The 22,152-nt window shown below is 38.8% G+C and overlaps 1 protein-coding gene across 2 annotated transcripts in view; it reads right to left on the reverse strand.

Annotated features, from left to right (window-relative positions):
* Positions 1 to 16,542: 16,542 nt before the first annotated feature.
* The window catches only part of St7l (suppression of tumorigenicity 7 like), an 86,349-nt gene continuing 80,739 nt past the window's right edge, over positions 16,543 to 22,152 (reverse strand). Inside the window, exon 14 of one of the 2 annotated variants that reach the window (XM_017798412.2) lies at positions 16,543 to 17,459. In XM_017798412.2, the coding sequence (XP_017653901.1) occupies positions 17,281 to 17,459 (179 nt within the window). In that variant the 3' untranslated portion in view covers positions 16,543 to 17,280. The remainder of the gene's footprint in view (positions 17,460 to 22,152) is intronic. The other variant, XM_008833964.2, reaches the window with a different exon arrangement.

Consider the following 22,152-nt stretch of genomic DNA (forward strand, 5'->3'; position numbering starts at 1 on the left):
CTGTTCCATCTTGGAATGCATTTGGTTAGAGACGGCATAAGCCCTCGAATACCCTACCTATCCCACTGGTGCGCCCCAGCTGAGAAGGCAGAAGGGAAAGCTGCAGGAACACAGTATTCATCAGTCACAGATTGGGAAGCTACAGTTCTCTGACCTGGCCCCTGCTTCATCTAGGGAAAGAACACCTCAGAAAAACATTGTACCTATAGTCAGGATTTCTCCCCCAGCAAACCTTACTTTTTGGTCCATCGATCTTGGCTCTCACTGCTCTCCTGCTTCCCACCCCCAACTGCCTCCACATGTGGGCTCAGAAGTCATCATCTAAAGAATTCCATTGCTCACCTCCTGCATAGCAGCACAGCCCCATGAGGCCGCACACCAGATGGAGGGGATAAAAGTACGAGGTCATGGCTTCTAGCAAGAGGCTTTTTCTTAAACTAACCCTGACTCCTGGAAAAGAGTCAGAGCAGGAGTATGTTGGGTGAGCTGCTGATGACAGCAGCTTCATAGCTCTTATGTAAAAAGAAGGAACATTATAATGTGGCTTTCAGAGGAAATTTCCCTACTTATATCTCTAGGTCTACTCCTGGCCTCATGTCTATAGCTTGAAGGTGTCTGAGGAGACTGCAGAGATGGACAAATCAAAGGATTAAATATTTTCCAATTGTAGGGACCAGTTTAGCAGACTGCCACACACATGTTGATGTAGAGGCCCAGCCCTGAACAAATGCCTTGTTTCTCTAGGAATGTAACTCTGAAGTAAAAAGAAAAGGGATGGAAAGTCAATTAGGACTCTGAGGAAACTGAAAAGGCCATCAGTAGGCCTTCAAAGTTTTGCATAGAATGGAACTAGAGAGATGGCTCAGCAGTTAAGAGCATCAGCGGCTCTTGCAGAGGACCCGGGTTCCATTGCCAGCCCCCACATGGCAGCTAATAACTCTCTGTAACTCCAGGGGATCCAATGCCCTCTTCTGACCTCCACGGGCATTGCACAACATGGGTACACATACATACATACAGGCAATACACTCATATACATAAAAATAAAAATAATAAAATATTTTTAAAAGGTTTGCATAGAATGAAAAAGGCGGGGGCGGGGGTTGGGGTGGGAGGAAGATCATCATTGCTAGAATCATGCTTGTTGGCAGACAGCATAGAAACAGCAGTTACAAAGAGATCAAACAGGTAGCAGATTGGGAAACAGAAATGTTAGAATAAAGGAAATGTGAATGAGATTCATTAGAGGTGATTTTCCAAAGGAGGTACTTTAGAGCTAGAATGTTATAAGGCATTAACCGGTGGAAGGCATTCTAAGTAGAATGAACTGATGCATGCTGAAGCTTACAAGCAAGAATGTACAAGCAATATATAAGGAATTTCAAGCAAGTATATACTATATATATTTGGGAATATACAGAAATCAGAATGCTGAGATCAGGGCTTAAATGTGAGGTGACTATGTACCTAAACTGTCAAAAGATTTAGAGTCCCATAGAGGGCCACACAGCAGCTATATTAGTAAATACCTGGGAAAACACACTGATAGGAAAACACAAGGATGAGTTCATCTATCATAAATATAAGGTCTCAAAGAGACCAGGGAAAAGCCCAGCAAAATGCTATGTATCATTTAATTTAATACTCCTTATCATTTGAAATTCTGGGCTAAGCAGGTGATATTAAATACCCAGAACTGTGATATATTAATGTAGATTTTAGGCCTAGAACCTGGAATCAATCATACCAAATTCATAAGGAAATATAATATTAAAAAGGAATAATTTAAAATAGAAAATACATTTCTCCTCACTCCAAACCTTAAAACTTGACCAATCAGTTATATGCCATCTGGTATATTGGATTTTTGTGTATATCCTATCTGAGGCCATAATGCGTAGAGGGGAACTTCAGAAGAGCTTTAGAGACCACAAAACTGATTGATTGATAAACAAGAGGATAGATCTCATACACTATAGGGCACTAGATCAACAGCCAAAGATGGACAAATTATGTTTTATGATCCCAACTTAGATCTGCGGTTTCCTGGACTTGCTGAAAATAAAAACAGCTATTTCACAGGCTTCTGTCATCCCTCTTAACTGAATTTCCTTAACTTACAATGACAAAAAGCACAAGGGCAATCCTGCTCCTCTTTAGCAGTTTCCTGGTGCCACTTTCAGAAACTGACTGTGGGTTGTGCCCAGCCTTCAGTGCATATTTTTATGTTCCCTGAATAAGCCAAAAGGTAATTGGGTTTTTCTGCTTTATGTGGCTGGCATGACTGAGCACTGGAAGGGAGGTAGCTACCTAACAGTGATAGCATTTGTAAGTATCATCTTAGTTTTCCCCTCCTCTCCTAGGCAGTTTATTAAAGGTGATTTCTGAAAGCTTCACAAAAGAAAAGCTCAAGGGTTTACGTTCAACTGTGATACCACTATGAATTCATTAAGAAGCATGTTTCAGGTTGCACTATAATTTTCCCATGTAACATAAACCCATGGAATCTGACAAGCTGATTGCTCATGCTGGTTATTTTATTTACATTTCTGAATGGAGGGGATTTCAATACTCATAAAATATCTAACTGTCTTATTTTTCATCTGTTCTCCCAGAGCAGCTATTATAAAATAGGCCTAGAGGCAGAAGCCTTGGCTTGTATGACTGGTTAAGCAACAAGGGAAAAGTTAATGCTCAAAAAGCATTTTAAAAAATTCAATATGGAATTTGAGGCTGAAATAGAGATATGGTTACTCTTAATGCCATCCAAAAGATAAAAGTTCAGGGAGAAAAAAAGCTAAATAACTGTGTTCCTTATCTTCCTTGAAGTCCTATGGGTGTGGGTAGCAGCTTCACAGGAATGCAAAGGGCTGGAGTTTATTTAACATTTTCCTAGAGATCTAATGTTAGCAGACACAGCAGTGTAACAGGCATGCAGGTGAATGGTTGAGAGTGGGCTCCCTACCACCCAGAGAGATAAGTGTGTCTCCTCACCAGCATGCTATACATTAGACCTCTCGACTGGAAGATGCCATTATCCTCCTAACTCACTATCTGGAGATGTATATTTTGTTAACCTACTCAAAGAATAATCATCTCTGCTCATTCCAGTAGGTTTGGCAAACTCAGATATATGGCCAGAGAGGTAAGAGTCACCAGCAAATTCCAAAGCCTGATCCTCAATCTTCTGCCTTCAAGTCCATTGCCAAGATTATACATATTCTTAACCCTCCAGTGCAGTCTTGGGCCTACTGTTCTATTCCACATACTTTTTATCATTTTTTTCATATTTACTACTTACACATCTAATTTGTATAAACTCATTAAGTGCAGATTCTATATGTACTTTAAAATATGTGTACCTGTAATGTAATTTAAAAGGCCAAGACAGGAGGGTGCGGAATTTGAGGTCAGCCTAGGCTACACAGTGAGACACTATTTTTTTAGAAAAAGAATATTCTAATAATCCAGTTAGTATACATTACTTGACTGAGGCAGCCCAATCAAGATAGGAACTATTTTCAGGCACTTGGAGAGAAAGCAATCTTGATGGTCCCTCCTATAGAGAGAATTGTGAAAGACACAGATTGAACAGCTTGGAAGAGTACACAACAGAACCTTATTTAGTGCCTTATCCCAATATCCTTTTGTTTAGGTTTTCAGTTTGCATGGCATGTGGCGACTTTCAGAATTAGTGCAGCTTTAGCATTAACAAGTCAGCTCTGGGAAATAAATGCAGGGGACTTTCTTTCTGTTCTCTTTCTCACATATATACACAGCCAAGAGATTTTGGTTCTGAATCTCACTACCCCTTTCTGCTTCACAATGACATCATAATATTTCATTTTCAAACTGAGGATGTCCTTTATTCATTTTTAATATGTCACAAATGACAGGCTATAAAAGAGGAAAATGTATGGTATAGGACCTTCTATGGCAGTTACTACATGAATAAGAAGTAAGACATTTCTTAACTTTTTAGTTGGGGAGCTCTTCCTTTTGTGTTAATCCTAAACTATTCATACAAACATTATACTGAATATTACTGTTTACAAAACTATAAAGTTTGGCAGTTAGGTATAAAGATGGAAAGATTCTATAGTGCATATTTGAAAGGGAATAAAAATCACTTCTTTCTATATCTTGTTTGACTCAAAGGAACTCTAATTAGATGAATTCTTCTGAAAGGAAGGCTCTCTGTGAATCAATCTCTGGATTGACTTCTGCAGTCATTTTGGAGGCAATTTAAATAACTTATCAGTCACTTATAAATCAAACAAAAATGAAAGGATGACTTATCTATTGTGTCAGTGCTCTCTACCTTATACTAATACATTTTCAACCATCCACCACCAGCCTATGCACTATTTGTGAATAAGAATTACATTATCTTCCTAAAGGAAACCAAAATATATTTTTTACTGCGTTAAAGAATGAACAAAGGACTATGGAGATAGCTCAATTGGTGAAGTGCTTGCTACATAAGCTGAAAACCTGAGTTTGAATCCCCAGCACCCATGTAGAAAGCCAGGTGCAGCAGTGTGCGCCTGTAATCTTAGTGCTGGCGAACAGGGACAGGAGGATCTCTGGGGCTTGCTGGCCAGCCAGTCTAGCCAATCAGTGTGTTCCAGGTTCAGTGAGAGACCCTGTCTCAAAAAAATAAGGTGGAGAGTGATAGAGGAAGACATTCAATGTTGACCGCTGGCCTCCACATGCACACATAGATAAACACACAACAATGAAAAAGAACAAATGAATCTATTAGTAGCAATACCTTAATGCAATGAATTTGATACTCAAAGACTTACAGTGTGTTTTAGAATAATCATTACCAATTTTAGCATGCTATAGAATTAAAGTTACCGTTTTTAAATGTTGAGGCTTTTTTAAAAAAAAAATCTAAACTTTGAAGACAAGATAAGTCTTTTGGAGTCCTTCCATTCAACAGGCAGATACTGCAAGGTTTTTTTCAGAGTATCCAGGACTCTCTGAACTGCATGTTCTAGTGCAGTTTTTGTTTTGTTTTTTAAAAGATGGTATTACAATACCTAAAATAGACCAAGAACAAATTAATAAACACAGTCTTCACAGTCAAGGCTTAGCTGAATTAGAATCCTTGGGCTCCCAGTAAGGGCTAAGCCCCTAAAGAGATCAGAGTCAAGTAAATACAAAATCCAGCTGAATTTTATCAGAGGGCAAAGTTTCAACTTTGAGTACCCCAGCAACCGAGGATGAATTATGTATAAGATTAGTAAAGTGCCTTCATCCACACCCCAGCCAGAGAACATTCTTCTATCTCACTGTGACTGAGGGAAAAACAGCAATGTGTTTGCCTGCCAAGAACAGCTGTGGCTGTGCTCTAGATAGGAGTCTAACAACACTGAGGGATTAAAATTTAATTGTAAAACTGCTGCTACCTGGGAGTAAGAGCTTGAAATTAGGCTTCAGAAAGAAACTGGGACTCAGGCAAATTGAAGATAGATAGGAGAACAAGAGCTGGCATATGCCTGACAAGTATGAGGATGCTCCTCCTGGAGTCCTCCCCCAGACAGCTTCTCTCTGACACACTGGTCACAGACAGTGGCATTCAAAGAAATGCTATATAATGAGAGCAATACATACGCATTTTACTTCCAGGATGCTTTAAATTACAGGATGGGGGTTAAAGGGGATCATGTCGTCTAAATTCTTATAATGACAGTTCTCATAATTTTGCTGAGCATCACATGAAGCCCAAATGATTTCTTTTCTTGAAGTTCTTTACTGTCAAGATGGACCTAAGGCAGTCTTTTAAAAAATTATTATTTTTTAAAAAAATTTATTTTTTGTTTTTTGAGACAGGGTCTCCCATAGCCCCAGCTGGCCTGAAACTTGCTCTGTAGAAGTCTTGATCTCACAGAGATCCGCCTGCCTCTGCCTCCTGAGTGCTGGGATTAAAGGCATATGTCACCGTGCATATCTATTTTTTAACTGAAAAATGTACTTATTTACTTTTATTTTATGCATATGAGTGTTTTGTCTGCATGTGTATAAGGGCACCAAGTGCATACAAAACCTATGGAGGCCAGAATAGGGTGTCAGATCCCCTGGAACTGGAATTATGGATGGTTGTAAGTGGCCATATGAGTTCTGGGAATTGAACCTGAATCTTCTGTAAGTACAGTCAGTGCTCTTAACTGCTAAACCATCTCTCTAGCCCCTTAAAAATGTATTTATTAGCCGGGCGTGGTGGTGCAGGCCTTTAGTCCCAGCACTCGGGAGGCAGAGGCAGGTGGATCTCTGTGAGTTCAAGGCTAGCCTGGTCTACATAGTGAGTTCCAGGACAGCTGGGGCTACAGGGAGACCCTGTCTCAAAAAAAAAGACCAAAAAAAAAAAGTATTTATTATTGTCTGTGTGTGTATGTGTGGGGGGTGGGTGATGTGTGTGGGCACACATGTCAAGGGCACATGTGAAGGTCAGATAACTTTGTGTGACCAGTTCTCCTTCCACCTTTACATGGGTTCTAAGACTGAGCTCAGGTTGCTAGGCTTGTGTAGTAAGCATCTTCACCCACTGAGCCATCTGGTTGGCCTCATAAGGCAGTCTTACTCTTATTACAGACAAATAATTTTTCCCCTTAAATTAGTTAGATTATCCTTAAATGCAATTTTTCCTGAGACCCCCATCAGCATTAAGGAATATACCTACTGATACAACTATTAGAAGTATAACTGCTACCTGAATCTCCCACTCGAGCAAAAAGAAAAATGATACTAAAGATCAAAAATTTATTCTGCACAAACATAATAATTTGATTTTGAAAGAAGTTTCATGATATATGTATATATATTTATACTTTATATTAAGACATAAAAAAGAGCTACTGATATAAGTCAGTGATAGTGTACTCACTCAGCATGCCCAAGGAGGAAGGGAAGGATGGAGGAGGGAGGGAGGGAGGGAGGGAAGGAAGGAGGGAGGGAGCAAGGGGGGAGGCAGAGAGGGGGAGGAAGGGAAAGAGGGAGGGGGAGGGAGGTGAGGAAGGAGGAAGAGAGAGAGAATTGTAAAGACAGGTTAATCCTAGTATCCCAGTACTTAGGAACCAAGGATTGCTGTAAATTCAAAGTTATAATTCAAGGTTACAGCTGGGTTACATTTTTTTTAAAGTGCTGGTGATCAGAACTATAACCTCATACACACTGAGCAAATGCTGTCCTACTGAGCTATACCCCCACCTCTAAAATTTGTTTTTACTATTTCAGAGTTATTCCACTTCCTTTTGAATTATAAACCAAGGCCTACTGTTTCTTCATTCTACTGTATATTTTAAGCAGAGATGCTGAAGTCTTTCATGCAGTTATATATGTGATATAAATAACCAAACGATTTTTTCTTAAGTGGCTAATTAGCAAGAAGAGGAATGAAGTCGTAGTGAACCAGTTTGAAAGACAGAAAAGCAAATGTGCAGTCTTTATTTTAAAGCACCAGTTTACCAAACAGACTCAGACTGTGCAGAGTTTCCCTGGGCAGTTTATTTCTCCACTGAGGCTTTGCCTTGCAGTAAGCATTTCTTGAATTTAAATACCCTTTCTATTTTTCTAGCAATCTACATCAGCCTTTTCACTTAAAACTCTTCTCTAAATTCAACCCTCCCAGGAAGATTTCTCTAGCAAAGCCATTTGGCTCTCACCAGTCTGTCTTTTGTTGTTTTGAGACAGAGTGTTACTGTGTAGTTCTGGCTGGCCTGGAACTCACTATGTAGACCACACTGGCCTTAACCTTGGGGTGGTCCTCCTGCCTCTGCCTCCTGAGTGCTGGGATTACCAGTGTGGCACTTGGCACCACTCTGCCATTCATTATTCCCTCAGCATCACTCTTTTTGGTTTGAAATTTAGTGGGTTAAGTTGGAAAGGTGTGTGTTTTGTTTTGTTTTATCTGAGATAGGGTCAAGCCATGTAGCCCACTCTGGCCCTAAACACAAAATCCTCTTGCCTCAACCTCCTGAGGGTTAAGATTATAGGCATGAATCACCACACACAGCCTACAATATATTACTGAAACCAAAAATATACACATGACTAAAATAAATAGGCTGTCTTATCTATTGTGAAAATTAGACTCATCACTTCATGACTCAAGCTCTCCATCCATAGCACTATGAAATAAGAATAAATGTTAAGTATAAACTCTTTAAAAATTAAAAATTATTTATTTTTTATTTTTAAAGAATCAAGTTATTCTTGATTTAGGGTTTAATGCCTTAAATAGTTTTACTAATTCAGTTCTTTTGAGCATTAGAAATGTGAATTAACTGGGGAGGGGTGCAATACTCTATTCAAAAAGAAAACTCTAAAACATATTCCTCAAGATTATAATTTTCTTTTGTATTCCACTTTTCTTTCCATTTAAAGAACTATAATCTGCAAAAGACAAAGACATGTGCCAGGTGTGGTGGTGCACGCCTTTAATCCCAGCACTTGGGAGGCAGAGGCAGGCAGATCTTTGTGAGTTCAAGGCCAGCCTGGTCTACATATGAGTTCCAGGACTGGGGCTACAAGGAGATGCTATCTCAAAAAGACAAAGACATTTTCTAAAACAACAAATCAGTAGATTTTTTTAAAAGTGAATTCTAATGTCAATAGCATCATGAGTCTAGAGTGAGCAACTCATAGCAATGTCTAAGCACAAGTCTAAAAATGCCCAAAACTGTACAAGGTGAAGTAACAAATATACTAGTAATAGTGACAAGCTGTCCTAAACTTTGGTACTGAGGCTCATTTTGAAGGAGGAAGTGATTAAATATGCTGCCAAACAAATTCAGAGAAGACTTTTGTGAATCTTATTTGACAGGTATGTTAATAGGAAAAAAAGTGCTTTCCATAAGCTTCAAATTAAACTCAGAAAAAATAATACAGGAATACATTAGCAACTACATTTTTCTAACTTTTATCCCTTCTTCCCTCCTTTAGGATTTCAGTGCTTGGAAATTTTGAATTAAAAAGTGCAATTTCATGAACTTTTAGTGTGGATATTTATTTGTCATGTGTGGTATCTGTGTGTATATGTTCATCCATACATGTGGAGGCCAGAGGTTGACTTCAGTTGGATTCTTCAATTGCTTCCTACTTTATTTTATTTTTTATTTTTTTGGTCTTTTTGAGACAGGGTCTCCCTGTAGCCCCAGCTGTCCTGGAACTCACTATGTAGACCAGGCTGGCCTTGAACTCACAGAGATCCGCCAGCTTCTGCCTGCTGAGCCTACCTTATTTTTTTAATTTTAAAATCCATGGGCATTGCACAATATGGTGCACCTACCTACATGTAGGCACTATGAGTGTTTTCCCTGCATGGATATAAATGTATCACATTTGTGCAAACCCGAGGAGGCCAGAAGAGGACACTGGATCCCCTGGAACTGGAGTTTTGTATGGTTGTTAGCTGCCACGTAGATACTGGGAACCAAATCTGGGCCCTCTGCAAGAGCATCCAGTACTCTTAACTGCTGAGCTATCTCTTCAGCCCCATTCACCTTGATTTTTAAGAAAGACTCTCTCACTGAACCTGAAGCTAGACTGGCTGGCCAATGAACTCCAGGGATCTTCCTGTCGCTGCCTCCCCAATGCTAAGATTATAGCCACACCCATGTGCCTAACTTTTTTCATGGGTTCAGATCAATACATAGCCACATCTTGTGCATCAAGCACTTTAGCAGTTGAGATATCTCCCCAGCCCTTCAATCTGGATATTTTTTAGAGAAAACAATGAAAATGAAGTGTGTAAAATATCCTTATTGGAAGTAGAGAACACTTTTTTATTTTGCTACAAAGATCAGTTAATGAAAAAAAAAAATAAGGGATAGTCTCAGCACTCAGGAGGCAGAGGCAGACAGATCTCTGTGAGTTCAAGGCCAGCCTGGTCTACATAGTGAATTGCAGGCCAACTGGGGCTACAGGAAGATCCTGTCTCAAAAAGACCAAAAAAGAAAAGGAAAAAAAAAAAGGGATGTCTGGTGTGGTGGCGCATGCCTTTAATCCCAGCCCTCAGGAGGCAGAGGCAGGCAGATCTACACAGTCAGTTCCAGACATTTTCTCAAAAAAAATTTTAGCCAGGCATGGTGGCACATGCCTTTAATACCAGCACTTGGCAGGCAGAGGCAGGTGGATCTCTGTGAGTTCAAGGCCAGCCTGGTCTACTTAGTGAGTTCCAGGTCAGCCGGGGCTACAGGAAGGGGAGAGAGAGAGAGAGAGAGAGAGAGAGAGAGAGAGAGAGAGAGAGAGAGAGAGAGGAGAGAGAGAGGAGAGAGAGTGGCAATCTCATATAATCTTCCAAGGTACTCCCTCAGTGACCAACTTCCTCTAGCTAGACCTCCAACTCCCAAAATTTCTAGGACTTCCAAAAATTGCACTCCTTACTGGGGAACAAGTGTTCAAACTATGAGTGGATAGAAGACGGTTTCCAATCATATGAAAGCAGACTCCATTTCTGAAGGGACAGGGAGCACAATTTGGAATAAGCAGGACCTTGGAGAAGTTTATACTGCAAACATCTCGGCATCTTGCTTCCTTGCATTTTCCTTAGTGATTTATCTGAATCCTGGAATATGTGTTCAGATTGACCTCAGTCTCTTTATGAGAAGACATTTCAGAATACAGATCTGCTTCCAAATGCGTGTGTGTGTGTGTGTGTGTGTGTGTGTGTGAGAGAGAGAGAGAGAGAGAGAGAGAGAGAGAGGAGGAAAAAAAAAGAAAAAGAAAAGATGGAGATGTAGACCAGTGGTACAACACTTACCTAGCATGCACAAGGGGCTGGGTTTGCTCCTCAGTACCAGAGAAAGGAAAGGAGGAGAAGAGGAAGGAGGGAAGGAGACTAGATAGACTAGGCTGTCCAAATAAAGGCCTTAGAGGTACTAACAATGGAACAAAAATGTAAACATCAAAATACTTTGACCTGTCACACCATAGGCTCATTTTGTTATCTCTATAGTTTTGCTGAAACACCTTAGATGCATTACTATGGAAATAGCATGACTATGGAATACTATTTTGCAGGAATATAAGTGTAAAACACTTGAAAAAAATTCCAAAGGGAAGATATTTACTGTTTAATTTCTTTTTCTCCCTCCTTCCCTCCCTCCCTCCCTCCCTTCCTTCCCTCCTTCCTTCCTCCCTCTGAGGCATTAACACTCATTATCATGTTCCTCACAGCTGTGAGCCTAGAACACGGCCATTGTGTGCCTACAACCAGCATTCTAAGAAAGCCTAGGACACATTAAGAAGACTAAGATAAATCAATGCTTTACAAGAAATTCAGTCTCCTTGAAATTTGTAAGATGCTATGTGTAATGAGTCTTAAGAGATCAAGGCTTGCAGTAATCTTCTAGTCCTTACCTTTTCCTTTTCCTTCCTTTCTTCCTTCTTCCCTTCCTTCCTCCCTCTCTTCCTTCCTTCCTTCCTTCCTTCCTTCCTCCCTCTCTTCCTTCCTTCCTTTCCTTCCTCCCTCCTTCCCTTCCTTCCATCTTTACCTCCCTTCCTCCCTCCCTCCCTCCCTTCCTTCTTTTGTTCCTTTCTTTTCTCTAATGAAACAGGGTCTCATGTAGTCTAGGTTGGCCTCAAGCAGGGTATGTAGCTAAGGATGACCTTGAACTTTCAAACCTTCTGCCTCCACCTGGAAAGTGCTAGGATTACAGCCATCATGCCTGGTTTATGTGGTGCTGGGGCTCAAACCCAGGTCTTTGTTTTTTTCTAGGCAAGCACTCTACCAACTGACCTTCATCCCCAGCTGTCAGTTTAATTTCTGAATGTAGCCCAATGTGTTAAACAAAGAGGTACAGGTTTTAAGCATTAAGTCAAATGGAGAATATAGGGAAGATAGTTCCCTTATGAACAATATCCCCATTACTGGTTATAATGATTAAAAAAAACTAAAAATTTTTCAAAATAATCATATATATTTTCTACTGGTATATTCTAATATATAGTTTTAATTATTTACCAACTTCGTAGGTCTGAAACTAATCTTTACTCCTAGGGAAAAACATTAAAGATAGTAGAAAAACCTTCCCAAAAGTTTTCCTTACTATTCAGCAAAAGATATTTGACATTTATATGTGCTTATTATTTTTTTAAAAAACTGTAATTTGGTTAGAAAAAATCTAATTTTTAGGAAGGGCCTGAAGAAACCCCAGTGAGGCATTCTGTGGAAAGATCCTTTGTTAGTGTAACATCTAACCTTCTATATCTTTGGAAATCATGCAACTTGGCTAATGTAGTCCTTAAAGAATTAATCAAGGAGATTGTAAGGCCCTAGTTACAGTGGAGCCAGCCAATTATGAGTTTTTCTGAAATTCGTCACTGGTATGTCCAACTACATTTTCCCACATAAAGATTAGTAGAAATATGTGGAAACAAGGCCGGTTCCCACCCCAGCATAGCTACAATGCATGTTCAGCAAAACTCAACAAAGTTTTGTCTTTGTAAAACAATATATTTGGGAATCTTTTTGACTCTCATCTTAACCCTACTATCTTTTGCTGCCAACATTGCAGAGACTGTCCTATTTAGTTAAAACCCAATAGAGACTTCGGCATTCAAACACATTTCTCAAGGCAAAGCACTAAAGCCATAAGCCTCAAGACTGAATTCACCAGTAACTTAATGAAATCCCCAAAGACATCTTTTGTGATAACACCCTCCAAGCCTTACTAAGAAGAAAGTTCTTTCTGCAGAAGAGAACTAAAAGGGGCCAAAGTAGATGAAGCTTGGTTCTCTAAGGAGAGACAGCACTGCTCTTGAATAAAGACGCTCCTTTCAGATAAGCAGAATCAGATTCCTGTTCAGTTGGTTTGCTGGCTACCCTTACTTTGAACCCTCATATTTAACCCAGCAGGCTTCAAAGTAGGTGAGAAAATGACCTACCACTTAAAAGAAATTTTTCCTTTTTCAGGAATTCTGGCCTGGGAGAATATCAGCTCTGGTATCAGTACATTCCACATCTCCAGGGATTTATGCAACTTTTTCATTGCTCTATGTCTAATGTCAGACTAGGTTTTCATCTTAGCCAGGAGAAAAACCAGGGGGAGGGATTCTAACTTGCTTAAAACTAAGTGTTATTCTGTGTATTTTTATACTATGAAAAGGGGGAGGGATACTAAAACCAATGCTCATTCTAGTTCATTAATTCCCTTCCATTAATTTAAATTTGGTATACAGTAAGAATTCTTAAGAATCATTAACCTCAGGCCTGGGAATGTATCTTGGTTTGTACACTACTTGCCTAGCATATATGAAGCCCTGGGTTCCATCTCCAGCACCACATAAACCAGACATGGGAGGTAGATAGAGGCAGGAAGACTAGGATTTCAAAGTCATCCTCAACTACATAGTGAGTTCCAGGCTGCCTGGGCCACATGGGACCTTATCACAAAACAAAAACAAAAACAAAATACCCCAAATTATTCATTTCCAATACCTGGCATCATAAAAACATATTTTTGTAACAGCATATTTTAAGAAATTGAGGAAGAATTGTCTCTAATTTGTGAGCTACTACAAAGAGATACTATGGAAAAGAGATAAAATGATAATAACAAAGAAATCTATAGGCCAAGCCACTCTGAAGGCTGAAGCATGAGGATCATTGAGCCCATGAATTTGAGACCAGCCTGGGTAAATTGTCAGACCCATCTCAGAAAAACAACAACAAAAGAAGAAGAAGAAAGAACTCGGCATGGTGGCACATGCCTCTTAGTACCCAGGAGGCAGAGGCAGGTGAATCTCAGTGAGATCAAGGCTAGCTTGGTTTACCACAGTGATATATTCAGGCCAGCTGGGGCTACAGGGACACCCTGTCTCAAAAACCAAACAGACAAAAATCAGAAAGAAGCAGGAAAAAGAGGAATGGGGGAGGAGGAAGAAGAAATAATAACATGGCTTTGCCTTAGTTAGAATAAGACAAGTCTATTTCATCAATTTCTATTTATATGGTCATTGCACATCTGACATACTTGAAACCCTTACATAGTTTACAACTTGCCAGTGGGTTCTGTTCTACAAGGCAGTTTGCTAGTACCAGGAATTTGAAATAAAGATCCTCTTTTTGTGGTTTACACACACATAATGTACCAATGGTACAGTTCTAAATGTTTAAATGACATTCATCCATCATTAACACTTAAGTTTCTGTGGGATAATTCATTTTGAGCTTATTATTATCCTTCAACTGCAAAGAGGTATGGTTTCCCACTCTAGGCTCTCTTTAGTGGTGGTGATGATGATGATGATGATGGAACAACATTCACTAACTTTTTACTGTGGACAAACAGTTCTAAACACTGTTAAACTCGTTTATCCCTCACCAAAACCTATTCAATACTATTTCTCACTTCACAATTCCGGTTAGAGGCTGCATAGACACTAAATGTCAGGGCTGGGATCAAAGCAAAGCAGTTTGGCTCTAGAGTCTGTGTTCATAACCATTCTGCAATGCTGCCCCTTCTCCACTTTGATAAGGCTGTACTATCTTGGTGTTCCAAATTCCTCACATTGGTGGGAGAGAGTAGAGAAAAGCTTCTGGAGCTCTAAATGTGCATGTGGGATAGGCTAGGGGTCTTGTTAAGAAGATTCTGCTTCGGCAGGTCTGCAGTGATACCTGAGGCTGTACATTTTAACAAGCTTCTAGAGGGTGTTTCTAGTGCATGGACCACATTTGATGAAGTAGGAAAGAAGTAGATATGAACCGCTATTCCTTCCTGCTTGCTTGCCTGTCAAGGCCTTTATGTGTTGTGTTTATAAGCCAGAGACTACTCAGTCATAATCATTTCCCATTAATTCTTAAATGGGACCAACCTTTAGAACTGCTGCCTGTCAAATATTGATTTTTAAAGTCCCATCAGTAGTAAGTTCTTGGCCTTTAGGAATTTCAAATACACATGTAAGGCCATATGGAAAAAATATAGCTATAAAAGTTCACTATCAACAACATTTTGAACAGTACATATCACCAACTGTACAAATAAAAGATAGTAGAGATAAATGTTTGTTTATTGTTAATCAACTAGAATCATGATATATTAGTAACTTTTGATCTAACAAAGAAACTTCTACTTTAAAATATGCAATTCTTCATTCTCAAGACTCTATTAAGAGTGCTAAGGAACTAATACTATATAATCTCAAAGGCTCTTCTGGTGCCATTAGTGACCTCTTCAGTAACAGCAGTCACTACATGAACATTGATGGATAGAGAATACGCGTACAGCCCACTCGTTTTAGCCGGAACTTTAAGGAAATATGCTATAACAGTTGCTCCACCGCTATTCCAGATCTAGGTTTCTCTCCTTCCTCTACTGCTCTATTTCTCTTCCTTTCCACTCCATTGCCTTGGAGGGAAAAACAAAAAGCAAACAAACAAACAAACAAAAACCACCAAGAACTATCTCTCTCATTGCCTCCCTGTATCTTTTAAAATATAGTTACGTGAGGAGGTTTTGGTTTGCTTTTTTTTTCTTTTCTTCCTCTTCTCTAGCTTTTAAATGGAAGGAATTTCCTTTCTAGTTAATTTTTTTTTTTCTGTGCCAGATCACACAGTGAGGTCATTACACTTTAAGAGGCACTCACTCCCCAATCAGCACCACTGCAAACAACAGAGCTGTAGTAAAATCAATGACTAAGCTAAGCTTTCTTTTTTAAACTAAGAAGAAATAGAATAGCCACTTTGTAACCCACATATCTATACTCCATAAACAACAGTAGAAAGTTATTCTTTATGAAGCGTGACTCAAAATCAAACGTATACTCAGATTCTTAGCTGTACTACCAGTGGCATCTTGACACATTGTACGGTAGACCTTCAGGGGAAAAAAGGAACTAGTGTTCTGAGTATTGGTGCCAGGCAAGAGCCAACTAATTTGTAAGGCACAAAACAAACTATTCTTATGGCAGTAAAAAAAACTAGGGAAAACAGGAAGTTAGAATGGAAGCTCATAGAGAAAAATATAGAAAACACAGTGCCAGTAAGGACGAGTTTTTCTGATTCTAGTGTATATTTTATACTTCAGGATATGATGAAATAGCATTTTCTTTTGGGTTTTCACTTGTTACCTGGTGAAAATACCAAGATGTACAAGAAATATGCATTTTATTCATTCATTTACTTTGATTTATTATTGTTGTGGGTGTTTGCATGATAGGGAAGAGGTGTGCATACCATAGCATGCATGTGAAGGTCAGAGAACAACTCTATGGAGTTGGTCCTCACCTTCCACCATGACATGGGTTCCAATGGTTAAATTCAGGTTGCTAGGCTTGGTGGCAAGTGCTTTACCCACCTAGTCATCTTGCCAGCACCCAAGAAATAAGCTTTTTTTTTTTTTTTTTGGTATTTTTAGGCGTGGTGGAAAGTATTTTCCCCCCTGAGTCATCTTGCCCGAGCCCAAGAAATAAGATTTTTTTTTTTTTTTTTGGTATTTTTGAGACAGGGTCTCCCTGTAGCCCCAGCTTTCCTGGAATTTGCTATGTAGACCAGGCTGGCCTCAAACTCATACAGATACGCCTGCCTCTGCCTCCCAAGTGCTGGGGGGATTAAAGGCATGCACCACTAAGCCCAGCGAAATAAGCATTTTTTTAAAAGACAAAGGAAAGTGTCTTTGGTGACATTAATAAGTTTATGTCGCAGAATGAATAGGGATACCCTTTTAAATATCAGTCCTAAGTCAAGAAATGTGGAAGTAGTTCAAAGTTGAAGGACTAAAATTAAACAAAAGCCTACACATAGCTCTAGACTCAAGACTGGAGAAGATCAATAAAAACATAGAGGCAGAATAACTAGGAGAACCTTAGAGCCTAGAAGCACATTCCATGTGTACCCAGGGTAAAAGCCCCATTTGTCCATCTTACTAGTTATTTTGCATCTTTGTTTCACTCGAGTTAAAAATCTGCAAATGTTCTGAACTGATGATTTCATTTAAATGGAAAAATCAAAAGGGTTGTTTACAAAATTAGTAAACATTTTACATACTGAAGAAAATACACTAATGGTAAGGAAGAATTGGATTATTCTCTAGTTGGTAATGAATGCTGTATTAATCATCAAAAGTAATTACAAAGGCCAACATTATAATGTTATAGCATTGTATTTCTTAGACTTTTAAGCAACAGAAGTAGGTTCACATCATCAAAAACTCATGTTTGACATATTTATGGTAGTAGCTTTACAAGTCAATTCCTGCCATTTACTGTAACAAATATCTTTCACTGCTCATGTGGGTTAGCACAGACAGATCAGAGATGGTTTCCTGTGATGTTTTATAAATACTCCACACAAGTCCTTGAGATCATACTCACAGCTTTAGCAAAAACACCCATGACTTCAGGAAACTGATGTGTGAGAAACGCTATCATTGCTGTAGAAGAACAGAGTCCTGCTGTAAAGTGGATGAAAAAAGGAAGCTCCTTCTTTGGATAAACAGAAACATGATGGAAGGCTGCAAGGGAGAAGAGGTATGAGTGAATTTTATTTCAGTATAAACTAATCTTAATATTTTAAAATTAAATCTAACTTGACAATTTAAAATATTGTTAAAGAAAAGTAACAAGATCAGAGACAAGCAAGGCAAAAAGGAAGCTATCCAGCCAATCTGAATAGTCAGATGACTGTACTAGGGTCTGGGAACAGGATGGTATCGTGGGAAAAAAACACTGATTATAAAGTCATGCTGAGGTGGTTTTGAAAAAGAACTTTGTCACTTATTAGTTGTGTGCTAAACCCCATAGAAGTTGCTATGGAGTTGTGATGAACAGTGTAAACATTTAATAAATGTGAGCTGTTATTAATTCTTGCTCTTTGAAACCTCAGAGAGTAGTGTAGAGATAAAGAGATAAGACACCATGGGAATTTTCCCCATTAATAATTTTACCCAGTTATTACTATGTCCTACATATGACATTTCATTAGGTGCTATAAAAACTGAACTAGAAAAACCAAAGCTCTCAGATTCTAGCCATAAATGAAGTTTCTGCCTTATTTTATCACATTTACATATTCAAGTATTATTTTCTAGTGATTGCAGGTTTCGTTACCAATTTTATTCAAGTGCTTATAATTTTTAAATTGGAAGTACTTGAATAATTCACAGCTCAGCCTGTTACAGTGCCCAACGCACAGTAGGTGCTCAATAAATTTCCATTAAGCTGAGAGCTATTTGAAACTTCACTAGTCCAGGAAGTTGACTGCTCAGGGCTAGACACCAACCCAGGAATTCCTGATGTAATATCCTGCATTAATAAGGGATGACTAATTCCATGCTGAACCAAGGTCAGCTATAAATTTTACTTTTTTAAAACACAATGATTAACAGAGGTTATACTCAAGTTTTCTTCAATAGCTAGAAAGAGTTTGTTTCTCTTGGTGTGCTGGAAGAAGTCAGCCTCTCATGGATGAGGGATAGGGCAAAAGGGATTGCTGGTTCTTCATGTGCTGAAAGAACAATGTTGTCTACAGTTTCTAATGTGCTTAACTTTTAAAAAGTTCAGTTCTATTATGCATCTACTTTAAACATAGCTCAAGGCTTTGGAAATCTGGATTTTAAAAATGAATTTGGTTTTGGTCTACATATACCAAAAGACCAACCAAGAGAAACAAACTCTGGCTTTTCAGAAGGCAGAGATTATAACAGCAAAATTAATATTAGTTAAACATTATAGCACTTTGTGGTCTATAAAGTTCTCATTTTATTTTTAAATTATGCTAAGATATAGTAGTATTATTTTCATTTTATAAGATAGAAAACTTCCTAAAATATGAGGCTTTTGTATTGTAGGAGAGACCTAATTATTTCTTTTTGGATTGCTTTCTGTAGCTTCATTTGTCAGTCAATGTTTGGCTAATACATCAATATAATGGATGACTGACTAGTGCAGAAACACTCCCTTGGAACGAAAGTTCAAATTTCATCACTGGCTTGTAAAGAAAAATTTATCAGGAGGCATAAAAGACGACAAAACAGCTATGTGAACTAGGGGGAATAGTTCAAGTCTGAACTTATGAGGTCCATAAGCAAATTCCAGAATGCTGTAAGTCATATCAAGGCTGAAGGAGAATTAAAAACAAAAACCATTAAGTACTCCTGGGTATTAGAACTCCACATTATTAAAAATCTGTTCATTTTACCACAGTCAGAAACAGAAAAATAGACTGTAAGAAAATATACTACAATCAAACAAAACCCTCTAGTACATCTCTTTACTTCCTAGAGCTTGCACCCTGGATGGAGTTTAGACTTAATAGGACTTGTCAAACAAACAGCAAATAAGGAAAAACCTGTTTGATCTTGTAGCTTCTAACTCTGACAAAAGAAATACTAATATGCAAACTGACCTTTAATTAGTAACAATTTATAAAGGAGGACATTATTTCAGTCTAGTATTAGTATTATTCTAATATAATAAAAATTCTTTTATTTTTATTATTTCATTTTGGTTTTTTTGAGACAAGGCCTTGCTATGTATAGCTCAGGCTAGCCTTAAACTCATAGTCCTCCTGCCTCAGCCTCCCAAAATCTAGGATTACAGCTAACACACCCAGGTATAATACACTTGCATACTAACTGATTTTAAAACAATTTTTGGCCTCAAAAATATTTGTTTCTTTTTAAATAGAAAAATAATAGCTAGAAAAATGTACTGTTCCCTCCACCCTAAGAAGGCAAATGAAATTTCTCTCTTACCAATGACTTTCTAACTGCCAAAATCAATAGGCTCTCCTCAGTAACTGCCCTACCTAGTATTCCAGATACTCCTACACTCGGGGAGACTTCTTCTCCTTTAGTTTCTAGGATATCTAGGTCTTGCCTCTAACTGCTCTTTCATTAAACCTTCAACTGTTTTCTTCTCATAAGTTGCTTAGAAATTTTTGTGTTCCCTTATTTCACCCCTTAGGTCACTCCTCATACCATACAATTCCCCTCTGTAATTCCATCCTTGTAATTGATTTGGTAGAAAATGATGATTCTCTAGTCTCTTGTGAGACACAGAGAAAGACATCAGGGCCTCTGGCAATTTTATTCAAATAACCTGATCTTGTTTCTAGGACACAGCAAAATAGACTAGCTATGAATTTTACACAGATTTTAAGATCTGGGAGATCGGGCTGGAAAGATGGCTCAGCAGTTAAGAGCACTGGCTGGTCTTGCAGAGGACCTGGGTTGGATTCCCAGCACCTATATGGCAGCTAACAACTGTCCGTAACTCCAGTTCCAGGAGATCTGGTGCCTTCTTCTGATCTCATTGAATGGCATTGAATGACACATGTGTACCTACCTACATGCAGGCAATACACTCATACACATAAAAGAAAAGTAATAAAATATAAAAAAAATTTTTTTGTCTTTTTGAGACAGGGTTTCCTTGTAGCCCCAGCTGTCCTGGAACTCGCTATGTAGACCAGGCTGGCCTTGAACTCACAAAGACAGCCTCTGCCTCCCAAGTGCTGGGATTAAAGGCGAATGCCACCACACCCAGCCTAATAAAATATAAAAATTTTTAAAAATATCTAGGAAATCTGAAGGGCTGGGGAGATGGCTTAGTCAGTAAAGTGCTTGCTGTGCAAGTATGAGGACTCGAGTCCAGATTCCCAGTACCCACATAAAAGTCAGGTGATACAAGTCTATAATCCCAGAGCTGGGGAGGCAGAGACAGGCAGATCCCTGGAGTTCACTGGCCACTAGCCTAGTCTAATCAGTGAACTCCAGGTTTAATGAAAGACACTATCTAAAAAAATAAGGTGGAGAAGCCGTCCTGAAGACACCCAGTGTTGACTTCTGGCCTCCACAAGCACATGTATATACGCATATGGACATATACATATACCACCCTCCCATAAACACAATAGGGAATCTGAGGGAAATCTTTAAGTTTTCAATGTAGGGTGATGACATCATTCATCCTGTACTGTATGATTGAACTGAAGACATGTAAATTAAAGTTGCAAAGGCATCAACTTAGGCCACTGAGTGTCTTTGAGGGGAACACCAATTTGTAAAGAGAAGGTTTTAAGAATACAGCAGACCTACTGAGAAGAGCAGAAATGAGAAACCATACAAAGGGGGAGGGGGAAAAGAAAATGAGAGAAAGAGAGACTGAAAATGGCAGCCCAAGACAGAGTCTGTAGACACATGGCTCCTGGAAACCCCAATGGCCAGTTTGATTCTGATGGTGATCCTCGATTAGGTCTATCCATCATTGTTGCTTTGGGGTTCTTTGATAGGCTCCCATTCTTCTAATAAATCCCTGTTAGGTTTAAGTTAGTTTGAACTGACTCCTACTTACACCCCAAATATGCTTCAAACATATCTTGAAATGGAGTTTCCTTGGGTAGCTCAGACCAGCTTGGAACTTGCTATGTATCCCAAGCTGACTTCAAACTCTCAATTTTTCTGCCTTCACCTTCAATGATGGGATTATAAACGTCCCAGATCTCTCAATCTATTGAACACAAGTACCCTAAGAGTTCAGAATAAGAGGAAAATGTACTAAAATTTAACATTTTCCTTGAGTAATTATAATACGCCAGGCATCTTTATAGGAATAAATTAATGATTTAACTAATTTAAACAATACTTGCTGATAAACTATCATCTGAACTCAGGTCCTCATGTTTGCACAGCAAACACTTTACCAACTGAGCCACCTCACTAGCCTATCAGATCTTCTAAATCTTATGACCTTAAAATAATTCAGAACATAAGAAACACACCCACATTTGAGGGTTTTGCATAGGAAGAGATCATTTACTTAAGCAAATGGCAGAAAATCAATGACCCCAGGAGAAAAACACCAGCATCCCTAATTTTTTATAATCTCTCCAAAATATTCATTTACCTGACCTTTTCAGCTCATTTAGCTTGGTATTTTTTAATAATTTTTATTCAATTTGTGTATTTCATACAGAAAATCATCTTTATACCCCCTTCCCCTTTGATACCCTCCCATAGCTGCCCCCCCACTGGAGTTCATACAGTCTGTCATTTGTATTAAGGCCTATTATGCAAAGTTAGTGTCCTGAGATGTCCCTCAGTGCAAGTTCATCCTCTGGGGTTTAATCAGCCTATCTAGAGTCTCTCCCTTCAAGAAGACCAGCTCTTCCTCACCCAGTAGTAATCAGCTGCCAATAATTCTTTG

This window comes from Nannospalax galili, unplaced genomic scaffold (genome assembly GCF_000622305.1).
Source record: "Nannospalax galili isolate Female #2095 unplaced genomic scaffold, S.galili_v1.0 scaffold475, whole genome shotgun sequence".
NCBI classification, from domain to species: domain Eukaryota; kingdom Metazoa; phylum Chordata; class Mammalia; order Rodentia; family Spalacidae; genus Nannospalax; species Nannospalax galili.